Raw genomic sequence first — 21,411 nt, 5'->3', positions numbered from 1 at the left:
GTTAACATTGTAGTCTTGGTAATGAAATTTTATTTAAATTGCTTTATAAAGGAAAGATTTTAATTGAATAAATGACTGTGTAATATAGTTGTCTTCTATTATTGAAATTATTGCAGAATGATTGTTGAAAACAAATTTAAACTATTTTTTCCCTGAATAAATTAATAGTAGATAGAAAAGATGAAATGTTGAAGATAAGAAAAAAGTTTACTCAAAAAACAATGCAAATCAAATTATAATTTTAAATCAAATTATAATTTTAAAAAAAAAAACTTTAACACACTTTATTAATTCTTTGCTGATTTTTATTTCTACGCTGTTTTTCATTTTTCACTTTTTACATTTCTTCTACAGTGTGCCATAAAATCATTTATATGCATCTCTATACTCATACAAACTTAAAATGTTATAGAATGAGGAAAAATAAGTGTAAAAGTTCTTCATTGGATCTCCCCAGGAAAGGACAACCTGATGAACCAATAGAATATTTCAAAAATATTAATTTTAGATAAAAAATATTTTTCAAACGTTATGTGACAACAATGGTTTATTTTCTCATCTAATCATTTTCTCATTTCCCAAGAACTAAATAAAATCATTTACAAAGAATTTGAAAATAATAATACTCATCTTGATAACTGGATCCAAAATAATTTCAATATTAAAATAAAAGCAATTTTATTAGAAAATAAATCACATTTAATTTTTATGCAAAACAAAGAAACCTAATTGGCACACTATAAAATTTGTTTGTTTTTTTTTACCTTAAAGTATTTAGATTAGAAAACATAAGATGACAAGAGAACAACAGCTTCAAATGTAACAGGTTTGAAATCTATATTTTAAACAAAATCTATAAGGAAATTGGATAAGCTACCTCGTCCAAATAAAATGAAATTATTGATATCCATGAGATTAATGATACGAGGTTGCAAAATAGAATGAGGATGATCAATAAGAACATGAAGTCCCCCTGGATAAATGTGATCTTGTAAATTGTATCCAACTGGTAAATCAGAAATAACAGGAATCTATAGGAAGAAAAAAATTAATGCTATGAAGAAAAATATTCAACAAAAGCATTTTTATTACTATCAATATAATTTATCCTATTTTATTACAATATGAATTTCAAATTTGTTGATTTTTTAGATGCATTATTATCTCTTAGTAAAAATTTTATCATCCTAGTAAAAACTTATTTCAAAACTTTTGTTTTATAATAGATAAGTTAAATGCATTTCATATGAAACCATGGCAAGGCATTTCAAATAATGTGCAAGTCTTTTAAACACATTTATACTATACCCATTCGATATTTTTTAACCTCATTTGAAAGCTTGTCACAGGTTTCAAAAACATATTTTTAATTCTAAAACGATTTTAAAATAAATACCTTTCATAAATTTTTACACACATTTAAAAACAATAGTATAGTTATCAACACATGACATAGCCAAAGTTAGCATGTTAATAAAGACCTTTGAAAATAATTTTAGTCTTCAAAGAAATGCTATAAAGCAATTACTCATTTAATTATTTAGTAACTTGATTTTCTTAATTTATTAGAAATTTTAAACATTCTTTAACAATCTAAATATTCTACGTTTAATTTTTAAACACTTTTTCTTTTAAATTAACCTATTAAAACATCCTAGTCTATAAAATATACATATCAGGAAACTTGTACACATTAAGTATATTTTTGTTTTCTTTCATAATTCATTAATGCACAGTTTCAATGTCATTTTGCATTGCAGATTTTGATATTCTTTTTGTAATTTATTCAATCTTTCTCATAGTCTCCAACATTATGTAAAAGAAATCTCAAGTTTTTAATGCTGATACAGCACTTCCACTAGGCTGGGATGTTTCCTACAATTCATTAAATTAGGAGGTTTTATCATGTCTTCAGTCTGACATTATGTAAAGTCTGATAAAATGTTTTATAAAAAATGCTAAAAAAAAATTCTATAGACTAGAGCCAAATATTTAGAAAAAGCATAAGAATATATCTAAAACTAATCTTATTTTTGGGTATCTAACAACGAACATTGCGTGACATTTGATAGAAAAGATATTGTGAAGTATTTCAGATAGATGCTGAAACTTTTTTGATTTTGATAAGTCTTTTGGAAGAAAAAAAATTAAAACATTGCATATTAGAATAAAAAGAAAGTAAAACAAACTTGGAGTAGCTACATGGAAAAATTATAAAATTGACTGTTTAATAACTTATTTTCAATTGTTTAATAAATTAGGGAAAAAATTCCGTTACATTAGTTTCACCTCTAGAAATAGCATAATTCATCAACAAGCTAATATTATGTTATGCTAATATAATAAGTATGCTAAATATTTTTATTTAATTTTACCAGGAGAGCCACTTTCAAATGTTTAAAAAAAACACAACATTTGACTTTAACACAAAGACTATAAGCTTAAAATAAACTAATAAAAAATTCAGATAAAGTTATGCTTTAAAAAGCAAAAAAAGTTTAAAGATAGGCTTTAATGGAACAAAGAAAAATTTTCAAATACTTTAACCAAACACAGACTAAATATTAAATTTTTAACTTCGAGATAAGAAAAAAAAAGAAAAAAATAGCATTGATGTTACTTATCTTACACTAAAGTACGAGTAATATGAACAACTAATTTAAATTAGAAATTTTTAACCAGCATTTTCATAATAATATTTTTAGTAGTTATGGAACAGAGTAAATGAAAATCAATTTCATACAAAATTTTAGGACAAATTCAACAAAAAATAATGAACAATGATAATCAAACATTTTATGAACTGTTTATGCTATCTTTAACAGTCCATATAACAAGGCTGTATTTGATGTGCTATAGTCCATAGATACATACCATACAAGATATATATATATATATGTAAATTAATAAAACCTTAAATAAAAAATATATATAAAATTGCAGACACAAATAATTTAATGCAATCTCACCAACCCCTAGTTGTTGCAGATGATGTTTTGGGCCAATTCCTGACAGCATTAAAAGTTGTGGAGAGTTTATAGCACCAGCTGATACAATTATTTCTTTTCTTGCATGGACAGTATATGAAATACGTAATCTATCAAACTGTACTCCACGCGCCCGTTTTTTCTCATCAAAAAGAATCTAAAGGAGATTAAAAATAGACACAATCTAATTTGGAATTTAAAAACATTATACTATATTTTTGCTTAAAAGTTAGAATTCAAACCTTCGAGGAAAGAGTTTAGAAAGTTGCTTTACGTTTTGTCACACTAATAATAACACTTGTAGTTTTTAAGAGCAGATAAGTTGAAAAGGGTGGGCAAGTATTTTTAACAATTTTTCAATATTCTTGGTATATAGACTCAGTCTAATTTTTAATTAACTTTCATGGATTTAAAAAAATGGCTTTTGTAAACATAATTGCTACATTAACCACTAGTTTTAATTTTAGATTCTTAAATGTATGAATACACACAAGGCCCGTTGCATAAAATTGTTACATGTTGCTACACATACAAGTAACATTAGCTACTTCATTTCTTTTAGGTGTTATTTCCCTCTAAAATTTTAGGGATAATTATGTTTGGTATCTTAATTCAGAAGAAATTAGTTCTGTTTTTTAGCAAACAAACTCAATTATATTTTACTAGTCAAGAAGAAGGACCAGCCATAATGTTGTACTTTTGTTACTTAATTCATGGCATCTGTGTAGGTAAGTTTGTTTAGCTATGAAAACTTTTTTAAGGTTCTCTTATTTTTTAAGTAAACTTATTTATTAGTTATTACATTCATAGGAATTATTTTTAGTCCAGCTTATTATATTTTTCATAAAGATTAAATATGTAACAAACAATGAGGATTTAGTCTAATAGTAGCACTTAATGTTAAAACCCTTTCCCTTTCATGTGTATCTATGCTGGGCCCACAAAATCTGTAGTGCAGTGGAGGAAGAAGATAACTACATCATGGGCCATGCTTAGGGGAGGGCAACTGCCCAGGGCCACCAAAAATTCCAGACTGATCGATAGTTTTATTACAAGTCTCGCTAAATAGTCTAAGTCTGAAAATATACTAAATCTTGGACATTTTTTATTATTCCTTGAATATATAATTCATACAAGTTATTATAATTTACATTGCTAAATGTGAATTTCATTTCAGGTAATGCTCCTTTATATCAAGAGTAATTTTTAAAATAACAAGGAACTATTTGTTAACTCTAAACTTTTACATCACAGAAATTAATTGCATTAAAAATTTCGACTATTGCTGATTTTAAATTTAATGTGGGAGTGGTTGTGGAAGGCAATCTTCAAGAACTGCAAAAATGTCAAGAAAAATATAAAGCACGGTTAGAATTATTTAAAAATAATTTTAAAAAAATGTATTGAATCATATGATTTTTTTTTAAAATCAGAGATTTATTTAAAAAATACATACAGTAATCCATTAACTAATATATTATACTTAAGGCTGTGATAATAAACCATTGATATCAAATCCCATTTATAATAAATGTTTTATTCATAGAATCAAGAAATAAGTTAAATTAAACATAATCTCTCTTTAAGAGTTTAATTGCTGTTAAGAATGTAGCTTCTAAATTATAATTTTGCTTTATTTATTTCATATTTTAATGTGCTCATTGTAGTATGCAAAATAATTTGTTGTTTTATTATCAATAAATATTATAAATATATCATTAAATCATCAAATCGATAAATATCATTAAATACATTTCAATCACATTCATTTCATTTTGTACACACTTATTACAATACAAGTAATTTTACAACTTATTTAATATTGACATGTAAATAAGGAATAAAGACTTGTCCTGCCAAAAATAATTTATTTTTGAAAATGCTTTCTGATCTAAATTAATTTGCTTTTCATTTGATAATGTGTTTCTCTGTCTTTGCAATTTATTAATGTTTTTAATTTGATTAAAAAAAACTGACTTTATTTATTCAGTAATTTATTTGCAATAATTAAATATTGCTAATCTTTTTATTATTAAGAATTTTAGTTGCAGCATTATTGTTAAATAATATCTATTATTTATACATTTTGTGAAATCGTTAAATGCAAAAACAATTTTTTTTAAAAATCTGATTGAAATAAAAAAAATATCCAATGTTTAAGAGATACTTTGCTAAACATAACCAGACTTTTATCAACCGTTATAAAATGCCTTAATGTTTCTCATGGGCCCCAGGATAAAATTAATTGTTGGCGCCTTACTCAAATCACGAAAAAACCTTACTTTCATATTTTGTAGAATTTTTGAAGATTCTTTATAGAAAATTGCATGTTTTATGTAGATAAAAAAAATTCTTCGCAATTTTATTTTTAAAAAAATAATTAATAACTTATTTCTTGTAAGGAATTTTGCTCGGGCTCTCAGCGGTACCAGCGTACGATTGCCCCTCTTTCCCTTGAGTAGTCTTGATTACATCAAGAGTTAATTACATGCATAATTTTCTCAAATTGTCATATAAAATGGGAGAAAATATCTGCCACTTTTTCAATGAAATTCTATTATTTCTAAATTTCCCCATAGAGTTAACATATGCACAATTCTTACCCCACTAGTGGAGAAAGATTGGGTGATTTGACTTTTCCGAGAAAAAAAAACATTTATTAAAAAGTAGCCCATCATTAGTCTTTCGGGAGTAATATATTGCACACAACTAAATATAATCTTGATAAAATCTGACAATTTTTAGGTCAAACAGTTTAGAAACTTTGAATCTTAGCTACATGGTCTTACCCCATTTCCCCCTACACAGGAAATACTTGAATAATCACAAACTGTAATAAAAAATATGATAGAACAAAGAAACAAACAGAAAAAAATTAATCAATGTATACTATACATGAAATTTAATAAGTGTTTAAAAAAGATTTAGAAAATCTAAACTTGTCCTTACTTTTGTTGCATGAGCAAATATTACAATGTCCAAATTAGGCCTTCCTCGAGTTGGTTGTAAAAATGCTTTAGAAGTGCTGCAACGAGCTCCTCTTCTGATGGTACCTTGGGGAATCATCCAACCTAAAAAATAAATTAGCTTTTTAGTGTAACTAAAACCTAAACAGGAGAAGGTAAAAATAAAATTAAATATTACATGACATCATAACATACTAGGCAAAATTTATGAGACAAAATAGACATAGGCAAGTAAATACTTTCAATAGCACTTATTGTATACATTGAATTCAAAATGTTACAAAAACATTTCCTAAACTATGTTAAATAAGAAAAAACTATCAAAAATATACAAATCTCATTACGATGAAGATTTTAATGAAGAATTCTTTCATAGTGCAATTACGAACTAAACATGCATACACAATAAATCTAAGCCACTTTCATTAAAACTTTTTATACGTTAACAAATAAAACTGTTTGAGCATACCTCCTTGCTTAGCACCATTTATATCAATATTTGGATACCCGATAGTTAAACCGGCTTCAACATAACTCTTTGCAAGAGGTGTTGCATACGGTGGTGTTGAAACGGTTAAGTAACCACCAGTTGCGTGATAACCTGCAAATCAATAAATGCATTTAAAATTTATTTCAATATAGACATCCATATTGCATTATTATAATTTAAATAATTCAGTCAAAGAAGAAAAGAGTTAATAGCTTGAAATTACAAAAACTGGCATTTTAAGGCATGTTAAATTTTTTGGGAAAAAAAAAGAAAAGTATTTCTATCATAAAATTCAGCTGCAAATATTAAGTGTGAAACAAAATTGAGTTAAAAAAAACAATTACTGTTCTTAAGAAAATTACAGATATTATAAAATAAAGAAACAGATTTTTACAAAAAAATCTTTTTTTGAATTTCCTCACGCAACTTAAATCAAAATTAAATAAAACATGATTACTTAAATTTAAAATTTTTTAACAAGTACATAAACACACACTACTTTCTGGTATCAAATAGATTCAGTTTAAATTTTCTTTCCATGAATGATTAAAACCTGCAAGTAACATGTAAAAATCAAAACTGTAAGAAAGCCTCACATGAATACAGTAGAGAAATTTTTCTCTTGGATGTTTGCCAATAATAAAAGTGCATTTGTCAATGTCGACTTGATAGAAAACTTGACAAAATAATTTAGATGACAGTCTGGCAACACTAATTTAAATATATTTCATTGCAGATTCTTTTTATCCATTTTCAATCTAATAAAAAAATTCATTTTCAATCTTTTAAAATGAATTATTCAAAGTCTTTTCTCATTTCAATGTCAAGTACTCTAAACAATGCACTCTGAGCACCATAAATTCGTCCACGTTTTCTAAAATTGGCAAATAATTTAGTCTCAAACTTGAAAATATTTATGTAATCCAACTAATCACACACAGAAAATGATAGCCTTTTCATTTTTAGGATGAAAATTAACTATGTTGAAAGCAATTATGATTTAATGGCAATATTCATAAAGATTTGTGATTCTCTTTTCTTTAGGTATTACAAATACTATCTCTCCCTAATAATGAAATAGAAAAAACTATACAGATTTATTTATACATAATTCGTACCATACTGAATGAAATTGTATACACATTGAATAAAAGTATTTTAAGTAAACATATTTTATAATGCCAAGGGTCACTATAAATTACAAACATTGCACAAACTCCATTAAACTTCTAAAAAAAATGTCTCTGGTGATGGTGTGTTAAGAAATAAAATTGTTTTTCCTCCAACTTTGCACAAAAATTGAAAGACAAAATAATTTTATTTTATCCTTCTAAAAAATAATTCTTTGACCAAGTATTTTATTAATATTTGAATTTCAAAACGGCAACAATCTCTGTAAAAATCACATTTATTAGAACATTAAAAAAGAATGCTTGGAAGTCAAAACCTTTTAAGTAATGTATAGAGAGATTTGTAAATAAATAGTAATATATTCAGATTTAAAGTTAAAGAACAGAACATATTTAAATTTTGAACACATTAATCTAAAGATTTCAATTTACTGTTTTAATTAAACAGTCAATGAATTTTTTTTCTTCATTATAAAAGCTCTATTGAATGTCATTGGCCTCCCATTGAAAGATGCATGAGATTGGAGCATAAAAGACAAAAATTAGATCAGAAAAAGGCAAAAACGTAATAAACATAATAGACATAAAACATTAAAAAAACTATTAACATAAGAGAAGTCATTTACATAAAAGGAATAATTAACATAAATCAAAAACATAAAAGAAGTGAATAAATACAAAAGAATTTAATTGGATATCATTGTATCAACTCCAGTTTGCCAATATCCAGTGTAGTTTTTTGTTCCGTTCAATGAAGAATATTTTAGAGCTGTCCATCTCAAAATTATGATTTTAAAATGTGCACAAGGGGCTTATATTTACTAAATCCATGCAAATGTCCAGCAAAACAATCATGTTTTGTCTCCAAATACAATGCCACAATTGTGAAGAGACCTGAGAGTGGAATTACTATTGGAATAATTGTATCCCTTCATTTCATATTCTTAATTTCTTCAAATAAAAAATTTTCTTAATAGTATTTTTTACTATTCTTTTCATTGAAATAAATGAAACCTTAAATACTTTATTGCAAAATTTCAGTTTCTTTTTTTAGGTAATTTATCATTCTTTTCAGATTATTCCAACCAGAATATACTGTAAGATAAAAGCAATCTCTTTTTTAGGTTAGAAGATAAAAAGTACTAGGGTAAACCAACCAGTGAAGGAACACTACTACCAAACAATAGAAAGTCATCTAGCAATGTTTTGGATTACCTGGTCAAATAGACTTCTCTGGAAAAATTTTTGAATTTGTTATTATCTCTGCAACACCTTGTTTCTTTGAAAAAATTATAAGGTGAGTGTTTGCATTTATATGTTTGAAGTGGAATTAATTGCATGTAATAGTTTTATTTTTCTCACTGTGAAAAAGAGAATTTAAAATATAGGGGGTGTTTATTCACTGGATCACCAAACACTGAAAAACCAGTGAAGGAACAAGTGTTCCTTGACAGGGTTTTTTTCTAAGTTACTGAAAATAAAAGATAAACTTTAATTTTCTTGTACCTTTAGTGATGTTCCGCATCAAAAGTATGTTAAAAATACGAAAAACAACTTCTAACCAGTGAGAAAACAGGCATGTTCCTTTACTGGGCATAGATTTCCCAGTGAATGAACAGTATGTGTCAATATGTTGACACTTTAATTTTCAATTCATGATTACAAAAAAAAGTTAACATTTTCCAAGTATTTATATGTTATAATTTCAAGAATAGGCTTGTTTTTAAATATTTGTATGGCTTATAAATTCATAAAGAGCATTAAAAAATAACCAAAATTAAGTGTTCCTTTACTGGGTGTTCATTCACTGGTAAGAGCTGTTCCTTCACTTGGTCTTCTTACTACTTGTTATTTGAACCTCCAAAACTTTAAAACAATATTATGTAAGTTCTCTACAATTTTTTTACATAATTTGCAATTAGTAACAAATATGTTGACACTGTCATTTAACTAAAATTACGAATTTTGAAATTAATATGATTTTTCAAAAGGCAAGCGAAGCTTAAGTGTTCCTTCACTGGTTAGTTTACCCTATAAGTGTCAATAATTTTTGATTCTGAGACAGCATGTACAGAAATTCCTTGCAAGAAACAATACTTTCTAACAATTTGTTCAGTCCTAAAAATAACAGCTTTTAGTTCTTCAAGTCAACAATAGAATGCAAGGAATTTTGAATACACACCAGCTTTCTCTTAATCAAACATTCTCATCAACAATTACCAAATCCTCTGAAGCTATCAGAGTTTTTTTTTTCTTTACTTAAGTTTCCTTAATTTTTTTGTAACCTCCATAATTTTTCTCTTTACCAAAAAACAATTTTAAATATTTTTATTTGTACATTCAATTTTACTTTCTTTTAAAAATCAGCTTGCAATACATAAGGGCTTACAGATATTATAAATTATTTATTAATAAAACTTATAAATTGAACTGCTTTAAACGGTCTTCGTTTTTTGACGGATTCTATCTTAAAATTAAAATATCAGACAAAATCATTTTATAAAATGATTAAAATTTCAAATTTATTTTAAAATACTTGTATTTAATATTCAGAGTTGGATATATTCTTAAACAGATAAAATGTCATAAAAACAGTGCTAATAAATCAAAAATACAATTGGATATTATCCTAATTATTCATAATCAAATGTTATATGAAAGTTTTCAAACCTGAATCAACTAAAGGTGGATCTCTATTATCTTCAGATTTCAAGAAATAAGGATAAACATTATTCCAAGACCATCCCTTATTACCCAAGGCTTCCCACCTGTCATAATCTTTCTTGTTCCCTCTAACATACAGCATATAATTTAAAGTACTCGAACCGCCAAGAACTCTACCTCGAGGCCATCTACTGCGCTATTGGAAAGATAATATAAATTAAGACAAAACATAAACAAATCTTATAAAAATAAACTTCAGAAAGAATTTTCATACTCTGCCTTTAAGGCCCAAACATGCTACTTCTTGAGGTTCTGTTTGATATGCCCAATCTACAGGTGTTTGTTGTAAACTTGCAGCCACTAAAGGAACGTCCGTTATTTGGTTATCCGAACCACCTGCTTCTAATAATAATACTTTCACATTTGGATCCTCTGATAATCTATTAGCAATAACAGCACCAGAAGAACCAGCACCAACTGAAACATGTATTTCAATATAATATTTTACTAAAATAATATTTACAGGCAAAGAGTATAAATATACAGTAAATTAATATTTTACAACAACACTGTGGCCAGTGCAAGCTAAGAGCAGAATTTGAATCAACTAGCTACCGCTGGAATCTAAATCTGAGTCGAACATAGATTGTGACTGCTATGAAATTAACAGTTAAACTGAGTATTATATATTTTGCCAACTGGGAAGCTTTTAAAAAAAAAGGAAAATATAATTTTTATTTCTTATTATTGCCAAGGTAACTTTAAAGCTAATTTACTGACATTTATTAAAATGCAACTTAGAATCTTACTCCACTGAACTCTTAAACTAGGTTACAAAGTCAAGCACAGAAATTTGAATTACATTGAAATGAATGCAGTGTTAAATGGCATTCTGAATAAACTCATAAGATTAAGAATTCAAGGTAACAAAAATAATCATATAAATTAAAAAAAACAAAAATGTGAAAATATTACAAAAGTACATCAGTATTCTTAAACTCTCAATTTATAAAAAGATATATTCTGTAAAGAGTAAAGACAACATAAAACTGAATTTTTCCTGAATAAACATACATTTTTCAAGCAAATTTGGAGGTAATTATCCAAATATAAAGAAGCTGCAATCTGAAAAATGTGTTCCCAATAATTTAGTCAGACTGATAAGCAACAATTTAGTGTTTATTCAAGATTTCAACCCTTTGACGTTATTTTCATATAATCTTTTTTATCAAACTTTTTGAAAAAAATTTATCAATATTATCTTTAATCAAGTAATAAAGTTTTTCTCAAAATAATTTCATCCAGAAAAAAATTATATTTCTAATTTTTCCTAAAATATAAAATGAAAATATTCTTAATGTACCTTTAAATAGCGTAATTTTCAGGGATGAGAGTAGTCAGAAAGTAAAAAAGAGGAAATCCAAGAATGAGTGAATTATCATAATTATTTTTATTTGTGTATACATATATATCCAAAAATTTGACAAAAAAAGTGTGATTTTTAAACTTGGTGATTATAAATCCCGAAGATTAATTTTAAAATTTTATGAATATATGAATATGAATTACATGCATGATTTTAAATTGAGAGAATATGAATCCCGATATGAGGCTTTTAAATCACGTGAATATGAAACTCCATATAGAATGTAAATAATGCAAAAACACAAATCACGATGCATAATTTTTAAATCACGTGAATATGAATCCCAATGTCTAATTTTCACAGCACGTATAAATACAGAAATTGATGCTTGATATTACAAGCTAAAATAGAGAAATAGCTAAAATAAGTAAAAATGCGGAAGGGTTAGCAGCAAGGACGTAGTTTGAGTTTTCTGTCAATCTTTGAAAATTGTAAATAATATAATTATTTTATTAAAACGGCTAAAGCTTAAAAAAAAAAAAAAAAAAAAAAAAAAAAAAAAAAAAAAAAAAAGGGATATTTATTTTTATAAAAAAAAAAAAACTTTTAGAGAATCTGAGTTTTTGATAAAAAGGCTGAAATCCGAGAGACAAAAGCAAAAAAACTCATTCCTGTATAAAGGTCAACCAGTTTTATCTCAAGGAAATGATTTTTAGAGAAACTTCAGAGAGAGGAATGAGGACTTCAATACTTTCGCTCCACGGACAATTAAATTCCTCATAAAATATTTGAACTTGTGCAAAAAAAAAAATAATAATTCGCAGAAATTAGTGGGAAAAATGGAAAAATCTGAAAATAAGCGGAAATCCGTGGAAGAATCACATCCCTGAATTTTAAATGCAAAAGTAGATCATTTAACACTAATTGGCTGAACACCTACAGAATTAATTTCGATAGAGAGATTAAAAAGCTCATCTTTAATTTCTAAATTCAACTGTTTTCATCTTTGTTTAGCAATTTCAGTCTTTAAATTTAAAGTCCACAGATTTAAACAAATAAGAAATCTAGATATTTAAATTTGATAAATCTAAAAATTTATTATTTATATTTTAATTATCCAGAAAAAAACATCTACAATAATCATACAAAAACTCTAATAAAAAACCAACTCATTCTTACGTATCATCTCATATTTATCCTATTATTATTTAGTAATATTAAATTTATTTTCTAAAGATAAAATTAATGAAAGATTTTTTTTTTTTTAAATTATCAAATTATTAAGCATCCAGTATTTTAAAAGTCCAATTACTAACTAAGTGTGTTTAAAAGTCCTAAGTATTTTAAAAGTCCATGATGTGTTAACAATCCATCAAATAAAATATAAAAGAAACCTCTCTCAAAGAAGTTACTCTCTACAATTAATTTCTCCACATGTGAACTACACAAAATAAGAAATGTTTCAGATATCACTCCACACTGAACTCTACGAGTTAAACAAATAGACAAGTTTGATGCATTTGATGAAATCTAAATTCATAAGAAAAACTTCAACTAATTTTAATATTTCATTCCTTGCTTGCTAACTCAGAGAACCAACTTGCTCTACTTTGTAAAACAAATATTTTCTAGTGGTAGGCAAAGTTTAAGTTCTTTTTAGTTTCGTAAATTTGATTCTAAATTATTTTTTTCTCACATTTTAAACATACAAAGATTGATACAAAAATTGCACTTTTGTTGTGCTAATCTTGAGGTAAAACTTTTGGAGAATTGGCAAAAATGTCCCTTATTCTATATTTTTACTTTTGCCAAAACTTGATTAAGTCACTTATTCTAAATAATTGCTTTTTTGCCATTATAGGTACTCTTTTTGTACGTTAACTGCAAACAAGTAAAGTCTTACTTCAGAACTGATCTGTCCAATTTTCAAACCTTTTTCTTGCATTGGAAGCAAACCTTTACAACTTCACCAATTGTTAAGACTCAAACGTTGTAAGCCATAAACACTTATTTTTAACTTTCATTACAAAAGCAAATACAAAATGGTGAATACTATTTCCTCTATTCTAAGAGCTTTGGCCACTTTCATAGTTTCATGTAGATGTTATCTGAATACAATCATTGCAATTACTAAATTATTAATTATTTACCAGACATAGAAGTTCGAAGTGAATCATTAAAAAAAATTCTTAACAATATAAAAAACATAATTTTTTTTTTTTTTTTTATAATATTCGTTGGGTGAGTTTATTATTTAATGTATTATTTGTTGTAAAAACTGACAGACTATTATTCAATGCCCAAAACATTTCTACTATCATTTTGTTACACAAAATTTGCGATTACATTTGGCACCCTACTTTTAAATAATTCAAACCATCATAAAAAATTAGGATCTGAAAGAATTTTCATCATTTTACATTTAAGTTCACCAAATGCAAGAAATTTGTTATTTGATTTCTTAAAATAAACATAATATTTTTGCATTTCAACCAATAACTTTAGGGCAAACTTCTTATTAAATATACACGACTTCTTATCTTGATTGATATTCTTAAAGAAGAATTCTCAACCAAATATTCCTCATAGCCTGGTTCGAAAATCTGAACTAACTATAATGCAAGTTATGTAGTTTCCCCCCCCCCTTTTATATTCTTTTTAAGAAAGCAAAGTCGAACGATTTAATATAATAAACAGAAGATATAAGGAAGATTCACAAGACGCAAATAAGTAAAATGTAAATAATTTGAGTTTCGAAACGAAACAACTATCTTCTTATCCTATAAGTTATGGAAAGAAATTGGCGCTTTAGCACTACTATCCAACTTTTATTGACACGGGAACGTTTCTATTACTGCGAGGAGCATGTTCTCCGTGCGTAAAAAAGGACCATTTTCGTTTGCAAACGAGAACTTGATTGGCGAGTTTTTAATGGGTAAATATTTTTCACCAATCAGATTCTCGGGCACAAGCGAAAACAATCGTACCCAGCAATAATGGTCGAACTTCTGTGCATGAAATCAATATTTTCATTTACCTCAACTGTTTTTGTAGTCTAGTTAAGTGGTCCCAAAAATACTTGATTGATTAACTACAAATGTAATTACAAAAATTCGGGTAGTTTTAAGTTTTTGATAAGTCATCTGAGGAGGTACTGTTATAAGGAATTAAATTTTTCCAGTTCCTCCGACAACCACGTTAGCAGTCGTCTTGAAAACGTCATTTCTATCAAAGAAAAGTTTTCCCAGTTTCTCCCAAATATTTGACCTTTAAACAGTTTCGTTTTCAATCTTTATATTTCTCATATTGAGGAGATCTCCGAAGCCAGGGAACAGGTTCAGAAGATTCTACTTCGTAGCAAGCTCCGCTTTATGCATATTTGAGAATCAAGAAAATCTCGTCAAAACCAGTTTATGTTCAGAGCAAAGATGACGCCTTTATGATAAAAATATTTACCTTTTGGTTTTCAGCTTTGTTTACAATTAGCTAATCTACGTCAAAAAAAAAAAGTAGACTAGTTACTGTTCATACTAAACACATAACACTAATACCTTTCGAAATAAAGCTCTTCAAAATTTAAGAGTTTCGAAATTTTTACTAGGTCATTATTCGATTTTCAACAAAAATGAGTTAAACGACAAATTAACGTAATAATTGTAGTAGAAACAGATGTGGGCGGCCCTTGAATATAAAGCTGCTTACCAATTGCAACCACAGAGTTCTTTGGTTCGAATCCTGTCGGCAGCAACAAACATCTCTCTCTTTCTCCATATTGGTTCTCCTCGTATTCAAATAAATTATCTCACTCCTCGACAAAGGACAGTACTACATTAAATCGCCTTGTGCTCCACAGAAGCAAATGCTGTATCTGTGTGGTTTCTCACCTTAGACTAACATTTAATTATAATAAGTGAAATGGAATAAATTCAATGTAAATTAGGCAGGAAAAATAAAATTCATAAGATTACTGAATCAGTTGGAAAAAACTTAAAACAAAGCAAAAAGTAAAGTGTAGCTTCATAATTTCAAAAAAAAAAAAAAAAAAAAAGCATTACATCTCAATATACATAACATTTCAATTTCCTCATACAATGCTACTTCTTTCTTAACAGTGCTTCAAAGGTAATAAATATTTCTCCACTTCTGTATATAAAATTAGTAGCGGTTATTGGCATTTAAGGACCAAAAGGACCAGGGCTCGAAAAACCACCCGTCCCCGGCAGTCAAAAATTCCCAGCGGACAACAAATTTCTCGAATCAGATGTCCGCGCGGACGGCCATTTTCCTGTTAATGTTCGTGATACATTTTCAATTTTAGTTATCTTACAATCTTTTTTGAAGGAGTAGAAATGCAATTATGAAAATCTACCTAAATGGAAAACCCCTTTCAGATTTCTGTGCAGAAACCTCTATAAACCATTGGCTTGTTTGTGTAACTGGAAAATGTCATATTTGATTCATTTAAATAACGCAGTACCCTCGGATAAATTGACATTCCAGATAACTTGATCTTTGTCGTTTAAATTATTTGATAAAAGAAATAAATTATTTCGTAAAAGAAATGCTAGGTTACTATTAGTAACCTAGTATTTCTTTTATTACTGTATAATGTAATCCTAGTATTTGTAATCCCAGTAACTACTAATTCATTGTGCAATTTATATATATGTTTGTAATAAATAAGAGAAAATTATATTTTAATTTATTTAGAAGCTACGGGTTAGTTTCAAAGGATGACGGGTACATTGTTGAATAAGCCGTCCTCGGGGACGGGTAAAATTTCTGAGTTTTTTCGAGCCCTGAAAAGGACTCATGTCTTAGTCTATTTTATCTAGACCAAACTAGAGAGTCAGAACATCATATTGAAGATGAGGCTGTGATAGTGGAAAAAAAAAATTTTAACCAAAACGTAATTTTGAATACAGTTGAAAAAAAAAACATTAAAAGCAATTAACAGAATCCTGCAAATATTAGAGTACGTGGTTTTACCGGTAAATAACGATTACAGTTCTTTACCATGGTCAGTCTGGTTAACCAATTCATAAGAGCAGAGCGAATGGGAAACTAAATCCTCAATCTTGCAACTATCCGAAAATTCTGCAATTTTTTTAAATAAGATGAACGTTTCTTTTATCAAAACTATGCACATTTGTACGACACAAGATATCTCAGCAAGGTGCCGTGGCTAAAAGACCTCTCGTTGGTTGTGGTGAATTTTGGTCTGAATAGTCCCAGCTCAGACGCTGTCCATGTCGTCTGACAATGATCAAATTTTCATGGCAATCCTGCCATAGCCGCTAAAAGATAGTACCCTCGAAAACGGTGGTAAGAGCTTAGCCATGGTTAAGTGAACAACTGGGATGTAAAGGGTTGGAAGCAACCGAGTGTTACTAATTGCGAACAGGGCAGCACTCCAACAATGAAGGGTTTTCTTTGCAAGAAAGGAAAAATTGGAATTTTCTATGGAAGAATTGGGAAAATTTGGTGATATCAAGAAATTGAAACTGACCAAATTTTTGTAACCATTCATGATAATTTTACAAGACTATTATACCATAAAACTGCTTTAAATATTTTATCGACTTAAATTTATACAAGTTAAAGTTTATCACTGAGTTTTGTCATTAAAAAATTCGATGTTTTATTTTTAAATTGAGCATATTCGTTCATTTAAAAGCAATATTTAGTTATTTTTCCACTAAAAATTTTAAAAAGGTGTTCTAGACTGAGTCTATCCCGAAAAGTCAGTAGGGTATCTCAGGGTCGTGGCATATCTATGCTTTCAGCCCTGAGACTGCGAAACGCATTATAGAACAAAAAACATGAATCCCCAATTTAGGCTAGACAACCATAAATGACCTACCTTCTTTACGCAGATACCTAACCAGAATAAAGTATAGAAAGACAATTGTGAAAGTATTAACCGATCAAATATAACTCTCCCCCAAAATAAAAAAATCGCAAGGTTTATTTTTCAAATTCAAATCTAGGTAATCGTCTATTTCGCAACAATTAACATGTCAACAAAATGTTTTTGCGTAAAGCTACAATATATTTTGAAAACAAAATGATCTGTGTTTTGGGGGGAACTAATAACATTAAGAAAAAACATGAATAAGAAGAAATTATGGGGGTTAGACAGCGGAGCGATCTTTGTCTAGTATTTTAAAAACACTTAATAAAAGTAATTAAAATTTTTCATCGTTATATTAGTAATAATCTTAAATTAGGTTTTATGTCCGATAGTTGAATTCGCATTAAGACAGCTGAATCTAGTCAAGTATGAATTTGTTTTTGGTATATATACACATAAGCTGAAGAAAAATTAAGTCGAATGAAGGTTTTCGTTGAAATGATGACTTAAAAAGAATTGCTATAAATGTTGAAAATTGTTATCAAGAGATAATTTTGCTATTAGTGAATTTTATTTTACCTTGATTTCATAAGCGCGATAGGAAACATAAATGAAATTGTTTTATTGTCAATTCCATAACTTATTCAATACATTGTTATTAGAAAAATTCTATTTTTTAAAAAATGGCCTTTCTTTTTGGCATTTTACAATAAATAATTTCGTAAAAGAAACCCAATGTTAAGTAAATGAAGGATTATTGATGGAATCTAAATATAATTACAGGTTTCAAGAAGAAAAAAATTTCGATTGAGAAAAAAAATATATCAGCTTGAAACCTCTAACTTTTAAACAGAATACATTGTCCCTTCGGTACTCCATTTGGGAACCGCTTCTACAGAATGTGTATTGTACAGTGGATGAAGAATGAGAATCCGGCAATTATACACTGAAGAGCCAAAAAAACTGGTATACCTGCCTAATATCGTGCAGGGTACCCGCGAGCACGCAGAAGTGCCGCAACACGACATGGCATGGATTCGATCAATGTGTAAAGTAATGCTGGAGATAATTGACACCATGAATCCTGCAGGGCTGTCCGTAAGTGGGAGTAAGAGGGGGCGGGGGTATCTTCTGAACATCACGTTGCAAGGCATCCCAAATATATTCAATAATGTTCATGTCTGGGGATTTTGGCGGCCAGCGGCACTCTTCTGAATTTAGACACTTCCGCTGGCCACCAAAATCCCCAGACAGGAACGTTATTGAACATATTTGGGATGCCTTCCAACGTGATGTTCAGAAGATACCCCCACCCCCTCTTACTCCCACTGGTTTATGGACAGCGCTGCAGTATTCATGGTGTCAATTATCTCCAGCACTACTTCACACATTGATCGAATCCATGCGACGTCGTGTTGCGGCGCTGCTGCGTACTCGCGGGTACCCTACACGATATTAGGCAGGTATACCAGTTTTTTTTGGCTCCTCAGTGTAATAAGACATCATTTATCGAATCTTCGATCGACAATTTTACGAGCAATCAAAACTGTGCAAATTTAATCACAAGGAGAAATAATTAATAAAATGCCTGAAAGAGAAATACACACAAGAAATAAATATATGTAATTAATGAATTATACTCCATTGTGTCAAAAATTTGTCAATATGATTCCTTAATAGGTTTACTGAACCACAGCGTGCAAAGCAAATCTTCAGACCAGCTAACTATTTTCCGAAAAGAAAAGTAAATCTACTTTCTGCTTCGTAATCAGTACGAAAATCTGAAGAAAAATTTTTATTCTCTAGCAACTAGAACATTTTTTTTTCCTTTCATCATAACAAAAACACGAATTCACCGATTAGAAAATCAGAAAATGCGTTTAGCAGGATTGAAGCTCTTCGTGCAATGCAGTGATTCTATTTTGTGCCTGGACGATGACTAACTGGCGTTCTTAATAATACAGTACGAACCTCTTCCGTGGATAGGAAATATTTGGTGATTTTCGTAATTCCTAAGAAACTTACAGCTGAAATTTTGTATTGTAAACCAGAAAACACATTATGTTCATTAGATTTTAACCCAAATCTTCAATGGTATTACAGCTAGACGAGAAACCAGAGTTCCTAAGGATGGTTGGATAGCTGGAATGTTCTAATGTTACAAAAGTCAGAATCGTCAATTCTCAATAAAACTTTAACTTCACAAAACTTACAACCTCCAGACAACCGAGCTTTAAATCAAAACAGGATAGCTTCGAAATGAAATATGTAGCTACGAAGAAGATGATCTTTTAAAAGCGATAAACTATTTCTTTTTAAAAATTCAATAATAAGAAATTAATTATTTTATTACTAAAAGAAATTTATTAATTTTATTTTTTTAACATTTTTTGCATAAAGTGGGATATTTTTAAAGTGTATTTCTTCACATTTTGGTCAAGAAACAAAATCTGCTGGATATTTATTTGCCATAAAACTGTCCCACTTGAGTCTGTATTTCTAATATTTCTTAGAATTGTTCATTGTTATTAAAAACTCCAACAAGAGAGGGAAAAATACATTTCATATTGACAATTTTTTCGTAAAAGTATACAAGAGTAAAAATCTTTAAATATTTTTAGGCGATATAATTGTTCCAAACATTGTCTAACATGATAGACAATCAAGCGATGTTCTTTCATAAAAAGGAAAATTGAAGGAAAAGAAAGATCACTCAGTTGCAAATTAAGAAAAGACCATTACAGTATAGGATTTAAGTAATCAGGCTTGACATTATAGTTCAGTTTAATTTTGTTATCAAACTATCCTTTGAAAACAATATAAAAGCTTTGAAAAGTTAAACAAGTCAGGCATGAATTTAATTCGTACTATCTTTTACGATAGATATATGATAAAATTATTAAAAAACGATTATAGTTTCGTAATCTTATTGGAATCCGAAACTTTGCGACACATTTCGATAACTATGGCGAACATTCGTTCTTTAAAAAGAAACTATATGACGTTACATAAGCATTGGATTTGATTGGACCACTAAAAATGGGACGTCATATACTAACATGCCCTTAAAAAATCAAATGAGAGATAAGTTTTTACTTTTGTTTCACTGTAGAAGAAAATCGTCAGAAAAACATTTTTTCCTCAGTTTTTTTAAATACGAGCAGAATAGCGTATATTTGTTACAATTTTTAGATATCATTGTAACAAAATAATTCTTACTAGGAGGCTTCGCCCCCTGCTTGCTGGCGCTCGCCAACCCCAGGAACTGCTTTCGCAGTTCATTTCGGATTGCTTCGCAATCCGATGCTCGCTTTGCGCGCTAATTGGATACGTTCTTAACGTCTAGCTTTTGTATACTTTTTTGAACACTGAAGTTCCGAAAACTTTCCACTGTAGAAAATTCTAAACCTGTGCATTTCAAAACCATGTGTTGTAAAACAATATGAAATAGTACTGAACATCGGATGTAAAGCATCGGCTTCGATGAAGATAATTTTGTGAGAACTTGTTTGATAATTCGGTGAGAATTCACCCGATTAGACATATGATGCTCACTACGTGCTCTTGTGCGCCGAAGCCTATTAATTAAAACGTATTAGCGTTTTATATAATATAGATTAGTCATATGATGCTCACTACGTGCTCTTGCGCGCCGAAGCCTATCAATTAAAAATGAAAACTGTAGCCAACGCGAGAAAAGAAATATCATCGGTTTTATTCGCGATCGCAACGCTCGAGTACGCCGTCTAGCGGGAGCCTGTAAATATCGGACATTAATTTATCACGTTTTCATTTAGTTCCATCAAAGTCATTGACTGAATCAGACGCCATTTTTTAGCAGCAAATAAGAAACAAAATTTCCCTAAGGAAAAGGCCGAAGAACTTGAAAAAAATCTCCAGAATATTAGTAAATCTTTCAGGAACAGAACACGCCAAACATTTGAAGAAAAATTC

General features: G+C 28.7%; 1 protein-coding gene across 1 annotated transcript in view; it reads right to left on the bottom strand.

Annotated features, from left to right (window-relative positions):
• The window catches only part of LOC107451275 (glucose dehydrogenase [FAD, quinone]), a 46,231-nt gene that overhangs the window by 7,911 nt on the left and 16,909 nt on the right, over window positions 1-21,411 (bottom strand). Inside the window, exons 2-7 of the mRNA XM_016067327.3 lie at window positions 10,512-10,714; window positions 10,244-10,433; window positions 6,423-6,554; window positions 5,937-6,058; window positions 2,974-3,144; window positions 878-1,031 (exon numbers count right to left, since the gene is read on the bottom strand). Of these exons, the coding sequence (XP_015922813.2) occupies window positions 878-1,031; window positions 2,974-3,144; window positions 5,937-6,058; window positions 6,423-6,554; window positions 10,244-10,433; window positions 10,512-10,714 (972 nt within the window). The remainder of the gene's footprint in view (window positions 1-877; window positions 1,032-2,973; window positions 3,145-5,936; window positions 6,059-6,422; window positions 6,555-10,243; window positions 10,434-10,511; window positions 10,715-21,411) is intronic.

The sequence above is a fragment of the Parasteatoda tepidariorum genome, chromosome 4, assembly GCF_043381705.1.
Source record: "Parasteatoda tepidariorum isolate YZ-2023 chromosome 4, CAS_Ptep_4.0, whole genome shotgun sequence".
Classification (NCBI taxonomy): domain Eukaryota; kingdom Metazoa; phylum Arthropoda; class Arachnida; order Araneae; family Theridiidae; genus Parasteatoda; species Parasteatoda tepidariorum.
The sequence above is the reverse complement of the archived record's forward strand: the minus strand, read 5'-3'. Positions and strand labels throughout refer to the sequence as shown.